We start from the raw sequence: 18,599 nt of genomic DNA, 5'->3' as shown, positions 1-18,599 counted from the left end.
ACGCTCGACCCGGGCTGACAGGTGAGCTGTGGACATTCACCAACCTGCTTTCCTAAGGTCTGTGCACATGGCTGGGTGCGGGACAAAGGCCACCCCCGACCCCCGTCCCAGCCCAGCCATGTGGTCACACCCTGCTCCCCGCGCTCAGCCCACACTTGCCCGGCTCCCAGTGCCTCCCCACTTGCCTCCCCCCTACCCCGTCCACACGTTCCCCCCACCCACCCACCGCCCTGACCCTCAGCCAGGCCCAGGCTCCCAACTCAGCTTGGAGAGCATCCTCTCCCTTCCAGCTTGGTCACCCCCATTTCTGATGTTCCCCAGCCCCCATCCCAGTCTAATACATACATACATACACACACACACACACACACACACACACGCACACACATGCGCGCGCTCGGCCTATAGGAAGGTGGTAATTAACCCTGAGGCCCCGGGCAAGCTTCCCGAGCAGGGTCCACATCTCAAAGGTCAGGGAAGCAGGTGAACAGGAAACGGTCGGGGGGGCAGGTTTGGGGGAGGGGTGGAGCAGGAAAGAAGAAATCAGCTGCAAAAGATAAAAAGAAAATGAGGTCGTTTGTTTCCGACACCTTAGAGCACAAAGAAGCTTAGGACGCGGCCTCCCGGGCTTCATGAAACAGGGAGATGGGCTGGGGGGCTGTCCCCTGCACGGGGGGCTATGGCCCTGACACGGGGCCACTCAGGCCCCAGGGCAGGCAGGAGGGCACACTGGCCATGCTGAGGACAGGATCGAACCTCCGTTCTGGGAAGAGCCTGGGCTTGGTAGCTACTGGAAGATCTGGGGGACAAAGGGTCAGAACCTGACCCAGGCCCAGTGCCTGCAGAGGGACCCCTGGGTGTCAGTCAGGGCAGCCAACCGCCCCCAAGGGCTACTCTGAGGGTCCTGACCCAGCTGACCTGGCCCGTTCCAGGAATGACCATGTGGCCCTAATTCCCACCCAGCCAAGGGTCACCCCCAGCCCAGGGTCACCCCAGGGATGATATCAGGTTGTCACCAAGCCCCCCACCTTGCAAGTGGTAATCACCAGTGCCCAGCCCCCAGCCCAACACCCACGGGGGACCACAGACTCAAGGGGGCCAGGCAGAGGAAGAAACGCCTGCTGTGTGGTCCCCACCCTCTACCTTTGCCCAACTTACCCTCATGACCCCCTGCTGAGGGAGGAGCTAGCTTATCCACCTTTTTTAGCAGATAAGGTATCCAAAGCACAGCGGTCACCAAGGTCACACAGCAAGGCCATGCAGCACACAACTGGCAGGGGTGGGGGTGGAGCCCCGATCCTGCGCTGGGCTTTTCCCTCCACCACCTCCCCTGCCCCAAAACCCTATGGACTCTAGACTAAATCTGTGTGAGGGGACAAAGCCCCAAAGCAACCAACAACAACCAACGTAAATGTTCCTGGAGGTACTTGTTGGTTGCTTCGGGGCTTTGTCCCCTCACACAGAATCCCTCGATGAGAACGGCCGGGAGCTTACTCTGACCTTAAGACTCAAACAGGACGCTGGGTCATCCCACACAGTCCTCGGAGAGAGACAGGGCCACCATGCAGAGGTGACAGCTTGAAGAAGCCACCCCAAAGCGAGGGTGACAGTGAAAAGCAGTGCCGGCAATGTCATGTGTCACTCTGGGCACAACCCAGCTCGCAGGACAGTCATCGCCCTCTCTCCCCAACCTGTCAAGGCTGCCTAGGCAGAGGGGGACACGGGGGCAAGTGACCACCAGTCTAAAGGCTCTGAGAAGTCCCGTAGGACTAGTTCACTTCCTAAGCCCCAGGACTCCCCAGATGTATCTGATCACAAATAGTTTCTACTCTTGGCCCAGGGGATACGTTTTGAAAAACCTGGGGTCCTAGGATGTTGGTGATCTCAGCTCCGCACCCTCACTTTCCACCCGGCAGTTGCCTCCCCCGCCTTTCACGGACAAGGAGGCTGACGGCCACCGAGACCCGGGGCTCCCTGGGGAGGGGGGGCCTCACTCACCCCACACGTGCAGCTGCCACGAGGAGCCCCTCCGGCTGTGGCCAGTGGCTGCCAGCCTTGATGGAGAGGCTTCCTCCATCTGGTTACAAGGAAATCGTTTACAACACACCACCCGGGATGCAGACGACCCAACAGTCTCCAAGGCATCGGTCCACACTCCACGACCAACGCAGCACAGAACCGGTGACCCAACTGACCGGGACCCCCCAGGCCGAGTGTTCGCATCCGGCCCGCAGGCCACCCAGAGCTGCTTGACAACTACTGTTTGGACTCCAGTCCAAACACCAGTGAGGGGGGGACACATCCCACGCCAGGGCCAGTCAGCAGAGACAGATGGCCTTTCCCAAAACCGAGTCCGTTACCGTAGCCCGTCGGTGGTGGAAGCCGGGGTCTACGCAACACTGCACAGCGGAGATTTTCCTGCAAGGGAAAGCGCTTCTCCATGAAAGCCATTTCCCCCATAATTATGTTTTAATTGGGCAAATATATATATTCCCCTGCAGTGGCTGTGCAGGTGCAGATAGGGCTGGGGGGGCCGGAAGCAGAGGCCCAGGGGTCTGAGAGGGAAGGAAACAGGTGGTGAGGGCTCACCTCAGGCACCTCTGTCCTTCCCTCCCTCCCCTGCACCCACAAACACCCCGACACACACACCCACACATGCACTCACTCTGCAAGCCCTAATTCAGCAACGGCGGGATGTTACCCACTCAGTGATACCTAGGACAAGTTTTTAGGGAATATGACATTTGACTTATGTCTGCCCATGTGCGTTCTCACTAATTAGAAGGTTCAGGGCAGAGCAGGAAAAATATGTATTTCAGAGTCCCAGTTTGACTTGCCAGAAACCAGCCCATTCCTAACATTCTTATTTTCGACAAAATATAGCATTCTGATTACATACCATTTCGGTTCCATGGCTCCTGGCCTGCCAGGCTCCCGGGAGCGGCCCAAGGCCACGGCAAAGATGGAGAGACAGGTCTTGGGATGGGGACCGACTCGGGCCCTGGAGGATGACAATGCCTGTCCATTCTGGCAGAAGGCAAGTCAGTGGCTTTCAGCCGAAGGCCCGAGGCCCCAACCTAAACAGGCCCCAGGTGGCGCCCCAGGTTTGTACAGGAGGCGGGCCACCCCGGAGAGGGGTTCTCACGGCACTGCCCCCTCCAGGCCTGTTTCCTTGTCTGCACCGAGAGCTCAGCACCGCGCTTATCCAAATGCACTGTGGCTTGTCAGCCAATTCAAAGAGCAATGAAGAGGTGGGCACTGGAGCCTCAGTCTGCCAACTGCAGTCCCTGTACGCCCCTGAGAGCTCCCCAGGCTCTCCTGGCCTCAGCTTCCTCACCTGTGTGATGGGGTCTGATGGCACCCCGCCCCCAGAGAGGCCGGAAGGATTCAATGAGTCAATCGATGAACATCTCAGAACCTGCCTGGTGCACTAAGTTTTCAATAAATGTGAGCTATTTTGATCTATCACGTCTACAGATTTCTATCTCGGGTGTTCTAAGGCAGGATGTATTGACCAAAAAATAAAGATTTTCGTTAAACGCAGGCCTCAAATAAAGTGATCCATAGAGGTCGTTCTTAATGGAGACCCGTATCAGAACTGCCCTAAGCGCAAGCTTTCAGGGTCACTTAGCTGTCCTTGGGAATCAACCAAGGAGGCACTTCTAAGGGTACCGTGTGTGCGCACACGTGTGTGTGTGTGTGTGTGTGTGTGAGCGCGTACATGCCTCCGTGTGGTTCACAGCTCCCCCAAGGAGCACACACACCCCGTGTCTCAAGTAACGAAGCGAGAGGCCAAGCAGCGGAGGAGGGCCTGAAGCGCCCTGGGCTCACGGTGATGCCCCACCTGGTTCTACCTGGCTCTCCAGCCAACTCTGCCATCTGCACTGTGTCCTGGAGACCTGCCCTTGGCACAGGACTGGTATTGGATACAAGACAAAAAGAAGAGGAAAGGGGCCGGATCAACACCTGGTAAGAGAGACAGTACCAAGTCCCAGGGCCCACAAACGCAACGCAGACACAAGAAGTTAGCGCGAAGGCCGCACAGTTAACTCAAGGACTGGGGACAAAGGTGCAGGCTGCAGTGCCTCTAAGTCCCAACCCTCAAATCCCCCCCACAGGCAAGCAGACCGCCCGGCCCCCGGCAGTCAGCCAGGGCCTCTCACCAGGCTGGCACGGACTGGTCATTTCCACCGAGGTGGGGGAAGGTGGGATCGTCCCACCTCCCCCCATGCCCACCGGCAAGGAAGGCGGCGTGTTCCCCGTGTGGTTACAGAGACCTCATTGTTCTGCCCCGCAGAGAGGAAACTGGAGAGGTGAGCTCAGAATGCATTTTGGAATCAGCAGAAAAGAACATCTGGGAAAGGAAACACGCTTCAGAAACAAACATACCTTTGTACCAGCTTTTCTTTAAGTGTAGCAAAAAAATAATGATAATAAGGACGTGCCAAGTTGACCATCATTCACAAAATCTCCTTCTTTTGGGGCAAAATTGGGAGGCTCTGTTTTCCAATGATCTTCTGCTCCAGGAAGAAAGCAGCCACCTGGGTGCCAAGACCCAGAGACTCCCCCAGGAGCCAACAGGACCTCGGGCTCAGGACACCTAGTCCCACAGACAGAAGGGGACAGACGAAAACCATCAGATAAAAGAAAACTCAAACCTCTTGCCCCCGGCCCCGGCTGAAGCCTCTCAGGACGCTGACATTCTCTGAGGAGCTGTCAGTTCTCAATTCCACATATCTATGTGAGTTTGCGGGCTGCCTGTGAAGTCCAGCGCCGAGGACCAGCACACTGATTATTTCTGGAACCAACCTGGGCATCATGCCATCACCCCATTTTATGGACCAGGAGAGTGAGGCACAAGGTGACCAAAGTCACACTCAGCCAATCAACGCTGAGAGATCAAAGCGCTCAGGTTCTTTCCACACTTGAAATCCGTTCGTTTTACCTCATGGGGCCATCGAATGACCCCAGAACTCTCTGCAAAAGGGCTAGACACCAGGGCAGCATCCAGACAGGGGGAGACCGCCCCCTGAGGCACTGCCGTGACCGTCCCAGGAGGATCGCGGCCCCTCGTGCGTCCCAGGACAACCCCCCTGTCCTCGGGCAGCACAGACGCACGCTGCAGCCCGATGCTCCTTGCCCCTCCTCCGCAGGCAGAGAGAGCAGGGCCCAGAGAGCGGGACACCGCTCCGGAGGGAGAGCCCGAACAGGCTGGTGGGCCAACAGCGCCTCCTGCTCATCTCTGGGGCTCCCACCCCGGGTGCCCACCTGCCGGGGTGGGCAGGGAAGACAATCGTTCCTGTGTACCCATCTGTAGCCACACAACAACCCAAGAGCCCAAGTCCACGCTCCCTCCCCCCGCCCTGGGAACCCTCCTCACAAGGACCACCTGGGCTCTGGGGTTGGGGGGGGGCTCAGGGGTTCTAAGCGTGGAGCTACGTGTCTCCTGCGTGATGAAGCCTTGAGGCTGGGGGTGGAGGAAGGGGGCGCGTCCCATCACTGGGTCACTCCACAAACTCATGTTGCCCCTCAGCTTCATCAGTGACCACGGAGATGTGGCGGACCTCCCTGCCTCTAGAGCTGGTCGGAGGAGTGGAGCAATAGCCCTCCAGAAGGTAAACATTTCAGCGAGAGAGGCCTCCGTGCTGTCTCGCAAGGGAGACTGATCCAGAGGAAGACGGGGTCCAGGTGGCACCTCCAGGGAGCACGCGCAGGAGGGAAGGCCCTTCACAGCCCTCACCGGTACAGTCACCGCCGGCCTGGGCCAGCCACGAGGATGGAGCCCCTGCCTGCCTGTGCTCATCCGGCTCCCAGGGGCCCGATTCTGTGCCGGGCACACCGGCCAGAGGCTTAAATTACTCCTGGGCTAGAGGCAACAGCAGAGTCAGGAGAGCCGGGAGCCTCCCAGGTCAAGGAGGAGGCCGGTCCCACCTGAGCAGGTGCAGAGGGCAGGTACGGAGGGAGGGCAGGGGGCTCAGGGCCACACAGGAGCAGCGGCTCCACCCTGAAGGTAAAGGGCGCTGACCGTCCACGTCCCAGAGAGGGGAGCCACAAGTAGGGACCTCAGTTTGAGGGTGAAGAGCCAGCACCTGGGCTGCCTCGTCCGCCTTCAGCAGGGAAGGTGACGGGCTAGGAAGCGGGGGCGGGCAGGCCAGCGATGCTGGGGGGCTGGGAGGAGGGGGATGCTGGTCAGCCGATGAGAGAGGAGACCCTGGGGGTCGGTCAGGCTGGCTCAGGCAAGAAGGAAGTAGGGTCTCCGACAACAGCCTCTGAGGAGGGAGAGGCAGGGGCTGAGCTCCTGGCCCCACCCTCCTGGCCACACCTCTAACAGAGCACAGGTTCCAGGAGAGACGCTGCCCTCAGATACCTGCACCTGCGGCCCCAGCCCCAGGGTTCCCGGCACCCACCCCACCAGGCTTCCAGCTACAAAATAAATGCCGGATTGACCTTGGCAAGGAAGCAAGTCCGGGACTGGAGCCATCAGGCCACTCGGGGCAGTTAATGCAACACAACACTCACCTTCTCATCAGAGATGGACTGAGTGGGCCGAGCTGAGACGGTTCCCACCAAGCCACCTTTCGGCTGGAGTTGAACCTGATTCCAGAATCCCCTGAGGGCCCTCGCCCCCGAGAATAACAATTATGATTGCCGTAGTAACCCTAATAGCTAATAACTACTGAGGGCCCACGGGCGCTGGCCTCACCTCTTTGCATCCTCAGGTGTGTCTATGTGGTGGCATTACGATTACCCCCCACACACCCCCCAACAGGTGGGGAAACTGAGGCCAGAGGGGTAGCTCCCTCGTCCGAGGCTGCAGAGCTGGGAGCGAGCCAGCAATGTGAACCAAGCCAGAACAGGTGGGAGGGGCCTGCTGTGCCCTGGGATTCCAGGCCGGGGAGGCTGGGCGGGCAGCCCCCAGGGCCCCCAGGCTCACGGCTGGGATTCCTCCAGCAGCTCCCTCAGCTGTTCACAGCAAACCGAAGGGGGGGGGGGGTGGTGGGGAATGACAGGGAAGCAGGCTGGGAGCTCAGTGTGTCCTCTGTCCAGGGGTGCCTGAGACAGCGGGTCTGCTCGGAGGCCAGCACTGGACACGGCTGCTGGAGGGGACAACACATCACGCCACATGTGCCACGGTGGGGTGACCTTCCCGAGTGTCCACTAGGGACCAAGCTGGCCTTAGGTGCTATGGGTAGGCAGGGGCAGAACGAGGCCCACCTGTCCTCTTCACATCTACAAAGAGTGGGCAGGGGACACCTGAACCAAGTGTGTCCCTTGGTGTCCCTCACCACTCACAGATCAGAACGCGTTCCTAACTGGGCACCCCCCCATCTGCGTCACCACCCTGCTCTGCTGACACCAGCTAGGGAAGTCCGGAAAAACCCTAACCCTGTCCAGTTCCCCACTGAAAATACAACATCCCCTGAGATCCCAGCCATCCAGAGACCTTAAACCTTACTGCAGTAAGATCAGACTAGTGATTAAACCCCCAGAGTTTCTGGAGAACTCTCTCTTCACAGGTCCAAAGTCCCTAACACGACCCTCTAGGCATCCAGGGCTGGGGGGCGGTGTGGGGGGTAGGGGCCCCCCTTCAGCCACCTTCCATCCTGGCAGGGCGGGGGCACTGGGTACCTAGACAAGAAGCCCCAGAAAGGCCGGTGATGTTAAGACACAGGAGGCCGGGGGAGAAAGGCTCGCCTGGCAGGTGCTCTGAGTGCATCTTCTTGGATCCTCGTGGGTGGAGCAGAGCAAGGGGGCTGCCTGAAGCCCAGTGCCCACCTTGCAGCCCGACCTGCCTGGATCCTGGAGCAGATCCCGCTTCGTCCTCCAAATCAGTTATTCCCAGCCCGGGCCCACAGCCCAAGGGGCCACACGGTGTGCTGGCCCCAAGAGGCACTTTGACGGCTGAAAAGCCAAATGGAAACTCCCCGGTGAGAGGCTGATGGAAACCTTGCAAGCCCCAGCAGCCCGGCTTGGTGATCGTGAGTGTCTGGGATCAATAAGGAGAAACGGTTACTACTTCACAAATGTACTTTCCTTGGAAGGATAAACTCCTTCAAAATAAAGGGGAAAGTTTTAAAAAGCTAGACCTGGTAGCCAAGAGGATGGAAACTGCTCTTCGGCTCTGGGCAATCCTCTGTACATCTTGAACCGTTCACTGCTCCAATGCCTTCTGAAAGGAGGTGCGGGGCGGGCTGCCTCGAGGGCAGATCACCGCCTGCACCATGGTGACCAGGACCCTGCTCTCCGGGCAGGGGTGCACGCACGGGTCCCCCGGACCGCCCCCAACCCCATCCCGGCAGAGCCAGACAGCCAGCATCTCAGCCCTGTGAGCTGACACTCCACTTGGAGAGGACTCTGCCAACACTGAGGGCACCGTGAAAGCCAGCACAGACCACCCCCCGGCGGCACCCGGAGCAAGCGGCCAGCAGTTCGTGGGCTCTGGGCAGCCTAAGAGCTGCAGCAGGGAGCCAGGCAAGGACCCAGGCCGCGGTGGCCACGACCGGTGCAATGAGCCTCTCGAAAGGGAGGCCGGCAGTGGGAGGCCCACGGCGGCCGGGCTCGGGAGCCGCTCACCCACAATACAGCACGGGCCCCGGGAGTCAAGCGGGGCTGAGCCAACTCATGCAGAGACCCGGGCAGTGACAACGCGACTGGAACAAGCTTCGGATGCTCAAGGGCGCGACCCTGAAGGGGCAACGTTCTCGTAGAAAACATTTTTTTTTGTTTTGGCTGCGCCGCGCGGCTTGCAGGATCTTAGTTCCCCGACCAGGGATGGAACCCGCGCCGCCTGCGGTGGAAGCGCGGGGTCTCAACCACCGCACCGCCAGGGAGGCCCCAGGGCAACGCCCTCTTAATGCGTAAACTCCTGCAAGTTCATCAACAATGTCGTCACTCAGCTACCTACTCTGTAGTCGTAACTCAAAAGCACAGAAACCGTTTTTAGCATAAAAATTCTTGTACCACCGCTTCTGCGTGGTTTGCATGACCGAAAATGTTCTACAGTTTTTTGAAAGATGATAAAAATGACGGGTGAAGGATGCAGGCGCCAGGCCCCACCGTCACGTCTCAGTCCGGGTTGCGGAAGGTGGGAGGTGTCACGCGGACCCAGGACATTGCGGTCCAGAGCGTTTAGGATGCACTGGGTTTCCTGAAGTAGAATAAAGGCCAGCTTTATTTGCTGCAGGCCATCTTAGAATCCAGACCTCAGAAATCTGGGCTCTAGAGGGCGGAGGGGGGGTCCCACGCTTGGCCCCAGAAGCCTTTTGTCATGTAGCCGGACAGCTGTTTCACAAGCTGGGAAACAAAGCCAGGCTGGAGTTTGGGATGCAGGCGGGAGCTCGCAACGCTGTAGATTCAGGGACCGGAGGAAGTAAGGATGGGAACTATCCGCTCCCTGGACAGACAAGGCCTCGGGAATCCTCAGGGCAGCTACGCTGAGCGTCCACTACACACCAGACACCAGGCCGGAGGTAGAAGGACGAAGATGAAGACCATCTGTCCCCCAGGCCCTCTCAGGCTGGGCGGACCATGAACGGTTCTGGACTCCAAGGAGATGGATCTGCCTGGAAAAGTGCTCACCCCGGACAGCAGGGGCACATCCTCAGAGCAGCATGGAACACTGGGCCAAAAAGTTCCGACTCTGGACACCACGAAGCCAGTGCAGTGTTTCTTAGAAAGGGAAGGATATGATGAAACTAGTTTTAGAAAAATTAATCTGGCCAGAGTGAAAGATAAACGGGCAAGGGGAAGGTTCTAGAAAGCAGAGACCAACTAGAAGTTGATGTAATCCTCCACCTGGAATCTAGTCCTCCATGGGGTACTGTGGAGGCCCCAGGGGGAAGCCTCAGAGCCGGGGGGTCTGGGTGCGGGAGGGAACGGAGACAGGCCTGAATCTGGACAGCAGAGGACGGACGGTCACCAAAGTGCTCCCCGCTTCCGGCCTGAGTAAAGAGGAATCCAGCGGGGCTAAGACGGACGCCTGCCGCACCCTGGTTCCCCGCATTCAGTCTCCTTCGGGGAACCAAGCTCGCTCTGGGGAAAGTTCAGAGAAACGGCCTCCCCCACAAAGGCCAGATGGAGAACACACCTTGACCTACAACCGGCTTGCGGGGAGGACATCCCCTCAGCTCCCATCGTGGACAACGCCTGCTCCTTCCAGGGTGGAGTCCCAGGTGGCAGCTGTCCGCGCGCGCGCGCGCGCGGCAAGTCTGGAAAGCACCCAGGCCCCCGGGGCTCAAGTGTCCGGGGCCGGGGCCATGCACTCAGGTGACCTTTAATGCCCACTGAGCAATTTCCTGAGAGTTTTGGGGACCTACCTAGGCAGGTACCGCCTCCCCATCTGGGTTAATAGAGGGTACAGCCCAGGGAGGAAATTATTAAAGTTGCTCACACTTTGCTCTGGAATGAACGAGGGGAGGGGAGCAATCATTCACGCAGTAATTATATTTGCCTCTGGGCAAGCGCTGGGATTAGCTGCACTAGAGCCTGTTTCCTGAGCAGACGCTGGCGTGAGCCAGGGAGCAGGCGCAGCCCAGGCAATCCAGCGTACACACCGCCTCTGAAGCACACGCCACATGCCAAGAGGAGCCCAAAATGCGAAGGCCAGCTCCGCGGCAGCCACAGGTGGGTTTCCTTCACAGAGACCAGCCTGCTCGGTCAGAGGCCACTTCTGAAGTCCAGCCCTCCGACACCTGTTGAATGTCACCATTTACTGTCCCCGGATCAAAGGACAGAACCTCACAGGCTGACTCTGAAGTTTATCCCCAAAGAAGAAATGCACGAGAAGAGTCAACACAGCTTTTCGAAAAGAGCAATGAAGGGGTAATTGCACAGTCGACCTCAAAATATACTATGATGCTATGGAAATTAAAACAGCAGCAGGCTGGTACAGAAAGACAGCCACAGGTCAAGAGAGCAGGACAGAAGGTTCCAGAATAAGGAGCCAAGCACCTGCGGACACTGCAAGTTAAAGAGTGGCATTTTAAATGAATGAGGACAGGACAGGCCATGCCATCAACTCCCTATCCACTTACAGGGGGGACAGTTCAGATCCCTACCTCATACCATATTCTTCCTCCCAACCGAAAAAAACAGAATAATGTCTGAATATAAAACAACAAAATAATAACAGTCTTGGAAGAAAATAAAGGAAGATGTATTTATAGTCTCGGGGTAGAGAAACAAGGCATGGAACCCAGAACCCATAAGAGAAAAGACTCGAATTTTGTTACATGAAACTTTCTAATGTCTTCGCCATAATAAACCACCAGAAACAAGGATGAAGGACTAGCTACAGATCAGAAGAAAAATCTGGAACAAATATAATAAAGAATGAATGGGGACTTCCCTGGTGGCGCAGTCGTTACGAATCTGCCTGTCAGTGCAGGGGACACGGGTTCGATCCCTAGTCTGGGAGGATCCCACATGCTGTGGAGCAACTAAGCCCCCGTGAGCCACAACTACTGAGCCTGCGCTCTAGAGGTCATGGGTCACAACTTCTGAGCCCACGTGCCACAACTACTGAAGCCCGTGCACCTAGAGCCCGTGCTCCACAAGAGAAGCCACCCACTGCAATGAGAAGCCCATGCAACGCAACGAAGAGTAGCCCCCACTCGCCGCAACTAGAGAAAGCCCGTGCGCAGCAACGAAGACCCAACGCAGCCATAAATAAATAAATAAATAAATTTTAAAAAATAAAAAAAAAGAATGAATGTCCACACCAAATAAAAAGTTCCTACAAATCAATAAGAAAAGGATAAGCAACTCAACAGGAAAATGGGCCAAGGATAAGAGTAGGCAATTTGCACATAAGCCAGTAATGAAGGGAAGTACAAACCAAAATGTGTTATAATTTTTAACCAAATAGATTTTAAAAAATACAACCTGGTGATTCCCAGCACCGAAAGAAGGAAAAGTATGTACCCTCAGAGATGCCTGGTAGGGTATAAATTGGTGCAGCCTTTTTGGAGGAATTTGTCAGTATCTTTAAAATTGTATAAATGGGACTTCCCTGGTGGCGCAGTGGTTAAGAATCCAACTGCCAACGCAGAGGACGTGGGTTTGAGCCGTGGTCCAGGAAGATCCCACATGCCGCGGAGCAACTAAGCCCATGAGCCACACCTACTGAGCCCGCATGCCACAACTACTGAAGCCCATGCGCCTAGAGCCCGTGCTCCGCAACAAGAGAAGCCACCGCCATGAGAAGCCCACGCACCACAACGAAGAGTAGGCCCCGCTCGCCGCAACTAGAGAAAGCCCACACGCAGCAACGAAGACCCAACACAGCCAAAAAACAAACAAATAAATAAAAGAACACATGATCTTAACTCATTTTAAAAAATATTGTATAAATGACATACTCTTTGACAAGGAAGGTATCCTACAAAAATGCTTGTACGCACGCGCACAGATGCATACACAACGTTATTCGCTGTGTCATGCCCTGTAACAGCCATAAAGCCTGGAAAAACTTAAGTGCTCCGCAACCGGGTAAAAGCCATGAAATACGGTGTGCCCGTACTACAAAATACTACTTAGCTTTTAAAAATACGAGTACACGTTCAAAACAAAAATAACACGCTAAACTACGTGCTGAAGGTGTGGTCATCTCTGACCAGGACACTGGTCTTCCCAGAAAGAGGTACCACGCAGTTAAGGGTCTAAGCTGTTTATATGTATTCATGTAGGTCTTGCATTTTAAAATACACATATTCGCAAAAGAAAGTGGCCAACAAGCACGTGTGAAGATGCTCAACATCATAAGCCACCAGGAAACTGCAAGTCAAAACCACAGTGTGGTACCACTTCACACCTGCTAGGCTGGTGAGGACCAAACAGAGGGAAGATAACCGGCGCTGGCCAGGATGGGGAGAAACTGGAACCCTTGTGTGTTGCTGACGGGGATGTAAAATGGTGCAGCTGCTATGGAAGGCAGTTTCACGTTCCTCAAAAATTAAACACAGAATGGCCATATGATCCAGCAATTTCACTTTTCTGGGTATATCCCCCGAAAGTGAAAGCAGGGACTCATACAGATTCCTGCACACCCGTGTTCACAGTGGCATTATTCACAATAGCCAAAGGTGGAAACAACCCAAGTGTTCAGCAACAGGTGAATGGATAAACAAAGTATTAAAATAAGCCACACACGAAAGGATAACATCACGTGAGTCCACAAATATGAGATGCCTAGAAAAGGCAAATTCGCAGACACAGAAGAGAAGAATAGAGGTTACCAGCGGCTGGGGGTAGAGTGAGAACTGGGGAGTGACTGCTTAACGGATACGGTTTCTGTTTGGGGTGCTAAAAATTTTGTTTGGAAACAGATGGTGGTGACAGTCACACAACATTGTGACTGTAATTAATGTCGCTCTTAAACTGTATACTTAAGGCCGGGATGGCAGAGCTGGGGGCTGCCACAGCCTCAGGAGGCCACACTCCAGACCTGAGAGTGCAGGGTCCCAGAGGGGTAAGGGTGGAGCCGGCTGGGCCTTCGGGGAAGCCACACGGCCCAGGCCCAGCAGAGAAAGGGCAGTGGGGCCCGGGAGTGGGCAGATGAGGTACCTCCTGGCTTCAGTTTAACCACTAGAAAAACTACACACAGGCAAACTGAAAGCACGGAAAAAAATCTACATTGAATCCAATACCAACCAAGAAAATAAGAAAATACCCAGCAAGTACAGTATCTCCCAGCCCTGCAAAGGGGCTCACAGGCGATGTCACCAGGACAACTTCCCAAGGTCCTGGGCAAGAGAGATCCTGAGTCAGGGGGACAGAGGACAGCGGACATGTGACCCTGGGCACAGATACGATCAGACCCTGAGGTTCCAGCCCCAGGCAGCTGCCACCACTGCTGGAGCCTGAGGTCAACACGCCCACAACACCCCTCCCCTCTCCCGGTCCCCCACTGGAAGATGGTGTCTGGGACTCTGACCCTCGGACTCTTTTAAAAGGAAACGGCCGCCTAGGGCAGGACTCCCCCTGCCACCACGTCCTTCCCATGATGGCCCGCCTCAGCTTCCTCCTCACTGAACCCCAGCCAGCACCCTGCAAGGTACACGCCATCGTCCCCATTTTGTGGATGAGGAAACTGAGGCCAAGAGTTAGCAGACCACCGCTTCCTGAGCTGAAGAGAAAGCAGAGAGCAGCCCGCAGCGGCGGGTGGGCCCAGGAGGCCGGCTCTTTGTGCCTCTGCCGCCCACAGCTGTCAGCAGCGCTTGGAACCACTCCGTCACCAGGACGCCCGCAGAGCAGAGAGGTCACTGCTTCCTGCACAAATGTGTCCCAGGCCCAGCAGGGGAAGGGGCTGCACGCGGCCCCCTGCTTCCGTCAGAGCCTCCCCATTCTGAGAGCGTGGCAAGTGACCAGCCCAGAGGCCTCCTAAACCGCAGATGTCCAGTTCCTCCCAGGGCTTCTGTAATTATGAACATGGCACTAAGTCCACCTCCCAGCGCCCCTCCCCTGCCAGAGGCCAGCCCTGCTCCCTGGCCCGGCTCTCCCAGCTCTGAAGCTAATTTGCTCGTGTCCTCAGCCCAGCTTTAAACAGCCTCCACCGTCCAAACCCCGCAAGGACAACCGGCTCCCATCCCGTGCCCACTGGGAGAAGTACTCAAGCAAGGTCAACCCATCAGCAGGTGGACGGATGAGCAAATGTGCTCTCTCCACGTGACGGAAGGCTGTTCAGCCGTGAAAGGAGCGGAGCAGTGACAAGTGCTACAGCGTGGACGCACCTCGAAAGCATCCCGCTAAATAAGCCAGACGCAGAAGGCACCACAGCCTATGATTCCCTGTAAGCGAAGCGTCCGGAACACGCGAGTCCGCAGAGACCCCAATTCGTGGGATCGGCGGATGGGAAGTCGTTGAAGTTATGGTTGAACGGGTACAGGGTTTTACTCTGGGGTGATGGAAATGTTTTGTATCTTGACAGGAGGGGTCCTTGCCCAGCGTTGTGAATGTACTAAATGCCACTTTAAAACGGTTAATTTTATGTTACGTGATTTTCACCTCAATTTAAAAAAAAAAAAAAAAATCAATTCAACACGTTTCCCCTGCACTTCCTATCCCCCTCCTCCAACTAAAGTCTCCGGAAGCTTCCATCGCTCTCTGGACCATGTCCAGACTCTGCAGCGCGATCCGGCCTCTTTCAGCAGAGACCCGCCAGTTCTTGAGGACAGGGCTCTGGGACTGAGCCCACCTCTCCCAGAGCTGCACAGTCAGCTTCTGTTTGCCTTCCCGTCAACAGGACACCCCGACAGCAAAGGCCCGGGCCTCCTCTGCCATTCCGTCCCATTCTCTTCCCAGGGCTTCACCAGGCACCAAGAGTAGCAGCAACAATAATAAGACCTGATACAGGCACGCATCAACCCACTGAACTATTGGGAGGAAGTATTGTTATACCCATTTTACAGAAGAGAAAACTAGGGTACACAAAGGTGGAGTCAGCTGCCCAAGCTCCCCCGACAAGCAAGGCTCTGCCCACACTGTTAACCACCACAAGAACCCTCACCCAGTGTTGCAGCGATAAACCAGTCAGACAGAGGGCTAGAGGTCCAAGGTCCCACACAGTAGAAAAATCCGGACTGTGTGATAATAGCTTCTAGACCTTCCAGGCAGAAAGATCAAGGACCCCATTACACAACAGGCACTGCAGCTCTGCCACCACCGGTTCCTCACCCGGGCCAGGAATGGTGCTAAGGGTTTCCCAGGCAGCATTTAACGTTCCGGACCATGTTGGCTGGGGGGTGGGGGGACCAGGTGAGGACACAGAATACAAAGAAGCTAAGTAAGTTGTCCAAAGTCAAACAGGTACGAGCCTCTAGACCCAAGTGGTCTGACCCCAAAGCCCCCGCCCTCGGCCCTGGCAAGCCCAAGCTGCGGGGTAGGAAGCCACGCTGAGTCCTCACCTCACTGCACACACCCCCATCCCGTGTGCAAATTCTGCTAAATGCCTGGGCGGTGACCCAGTGCAGCTGAAATTAAACGGGTTCCAAATATGACGGGATCTCCACAGCAAATGCTGGATCATGTGGGTGCACTGGGTAAATTTTTGGAACTGAACGGGAGGGTTCAAGGCACGTGGGCCCTGCTTTGGGAAGCAGAGGGTCCTTCAGGGGAACTCTCAGCGGACTCTCCGCGGCAATTAGTTAACTCAGTACCCACCTGCCGGGCCCTCCCCGTGGGCCAGGCAGTAAGCATCCTGCAGTAACCACCCAGGGGGCAGTCCTGGAGCAAGTTCTGTGCGGCTAACAGGGAGAGGCCTGAGCCGTGGGGCTGGGGCAGGCCATTCCCAGCGCCGGGACCACTAGAACAAAGGCATTTCCGTGGGCTCACCGCTTCAAATGGCAACAGGAAGCAATCAGGAAAAATAATTAGCTACCAACTTACTGGCTCCACTCCGGACTGTGGCATAAATCTAACACAGAGATCAGGGACATGACAAGTCAAGAACAGCCAAAAGAGTTCTGCAGCAAGAGCCCTGCTTTTCGTCCCATTTCAGGACCAGATTTCCACGTCAGCCGGTGCTCTAAAAACCTCGCGTCGACATGCTTTCTAACGTTAAAATAACCGAGTCTGTTTCTGCCTCCTGCACAACTGAACTCCACAGATGTGATTCCTTCTCCTTGGGGGCTCGAACCGCAGGAGACAGGCACTGGAGCCCAGCAACATCACCCCAAAGGTCCAGGAAATCCAAGACTGCAACACAGTGAACAGCAACGCAGCCGGCTGAGAAACCCCACCTTTAAAACAAACATCTTCCCAAAAAAAACCCTTTTGCCTCCGTGATCCAGGCATTTCCGGAAAGAGAAGGAGCAGGGTTGGCCTGAACTACCCAGATACTGTCATTGTTTTGTCGTCACCTTGTTTTGCTCGTATCAGACAGGGCCAAGAATGTCAACACGCTCCCGAGACACAGGCAAACTTGGGGTGAAACCGCTGAGAGTCCCCGGGCTTGGGCTGGGAGGCGAGAGGACTTGAGGAAACTATCCCCTCTCCGCTCCCCAAACCTCAATGGAGGGGCCGCAGCGCTGGGAATGTGACCACAGAGCCAGGCCAGGACACCTCCCTGCAGTGTCCACACTGGAAATATTCAGGGAGACAGCTGTTTGCCTTAAAGAGGCCCAGACAAAGGGACCCGAGCCGCCCCCCACCCACCCGCAACTGCCCGCAGCAGAACAGCAGCCTGGAGAGCACAGGACTCGCGCTCCTGTGTCCACTTGGCCAGCCACACTCCAGAAAAACAAAACACTCACGTCGGAAGAGAATGATTTAGGTAGCGAGAGGCTTGCTTCAAAAACCACATGGCAATCTCCAAATTAAAAGAACATGTGTAGCTTTTCACAAGGCGCTTCGTTTCCTGAGTCCTCCTGACCTCAACTCCACCCCCTTGGGACACACCAAAAGTTGGAGAGAAAGGTCTCCAGTCCCCGATCTCCCAAAGGGTGGGTGTCCAGCTGAGGCCCCACGCCGCGCGCTGGGACCACGTCACCCCGAGGCGGCCCCACGCAGCCGGCGCCCGGGGTGGACACCGGCCGGGTGTCACTGTTTGGGGCCTCAGCGGCCAGACGGGTCGTCCGGGCACCTGGCAGGTGTCAGTCCGTTTGGAAACCGACAGCAACGCAGGTGAAAGGGGTAGCGCCACAGGCCAGGCTGCCCGGCGCCCGGTTCAGAACTTTCTCTGCAATTTAAATCAGTTCCCGGAGCTCGCAGGCCGGCCGCGCGGCCATCGGAAACAGGGTCGGGAAGGAGTTCCAGACACAGGGCGGCAAGGCCTGCCCTCCGGGCCGAAAGTCCCCGCTCCGTGCGTGCCCGCGGGCCGGGGTCCCCCCGGTCCCCGCACGGCCTCGGCCGGCGGGCTTCGGGCGGGCGCACTTCCGAGCGCGCCCCGGGGGCCGGGCAGGTGAGGACCCGCCCGCGCCGCACCTGGCGGGGTCGACGCCGCCCGCGCGCCCTCCTCGCCGGCCAGGGACGCGGGACTGGACCCGGCTTCCCCGGGAGGGGCTCGGGCGGGCTAGACAAAGGGCCCGCGCGCAGCCCCCGGGCAGCGGGCGCGGCAGGGGGGCGGCGGGGACCCGCGGCGCGCGCCCCAACTCGCCCCCAACTTCCAAAGTCGCTTCCGAGGCGGCGCCGCGCACTTGGCCGCGGGGCGGCCGAGCCGCCCGGGCGGCCGGGCCATTGTCCCTCCGGCCCGCGCCCACCTACCCGCGGCGGGGGCCAGGCTGCAGCAGAGCGCGAGCAGCAGCAGCAGCGGCGGCGGCGGAGGCCGGGGCGGCGCCGCCTCCATGTTGTCCGGAGCCGGACGGGCCCGCGCCGCGCTCACTCGGGCTCCATGGCGCGGCGGCCGCGGCTCCTCGCGCGGCTCCGGGCGCCTGCCGCCTCCCCCCTCGGGCGCCGCGGACCAGGACGACGGGGGAGGAGGCAGGAGGCGCGGGAGCGGAAGCCGCTCCGCGTCTCCGCCCCCCGCCGCCGCCGCCGCCGCCGCCGCCGCCGCCGCCGCCGCCGCCACCGCCGCCACCGCCACCGCCGCCGCCGCCGCCCTCCCGCGCCCCACGCGCCGGCCGCGCCCTCCAGCGGGCGCCCCCCGGAGCCGGCCCGCGGCGAGG

General features: G+C 57.6%; 1 protein-coding gene across 5 annotated transcripts in view; it reads right to left on the bottom strand.

Annotated features, from left to right (window-relative positions):
* LRP5 (LDL receptor related protein 5) overlaps positions 1–18,398 on the bottom strand; it is a 108,521-nt gene extending 90,123 nt beyond the window's left edge. For 4 of the 5 annotated variants that reach the window (XM_032640995.1, XM_032640999.1, XM_032640997.1 and 1 more), the window contains exon 1: positions 18,199–18,384. In XM_032640995.1, coding sequence (XP_032496886.1) covers positions 18,199–18,280 — 82 coding nt within the window. In that variant the 5' untranslated portion in view covers positions 18,281–18,384. Of the gene's footprint in view, positions 1–18,198 lie in introns of all 5 variants that reach the window. The other variant, XM_032640996.1, reaches the window with a different exon arrangement.
* Between the last annotated feature and the right edge of the window lie 201 nt (positions 18,399–18,599).

This window comes from Phocoena sinus, chromosome 8 (assembly GCF_008692025.1).
Source record: "Phocoena sinus isolate mPhoSin1 chromosome 8, mPhoSin1.pri, whole genome shotgun sequence".
NCBI classification, from domain to species: domain Eukaryota; kingdom Metazoa; phylum Chordata; class Mammalia; order Artiodactyla; family Phocoenidae; genus Phocoena; species Phocoena sinus.
This window is presented reverse-complemented; position numbering and strand designations above follow the sequence as displayed.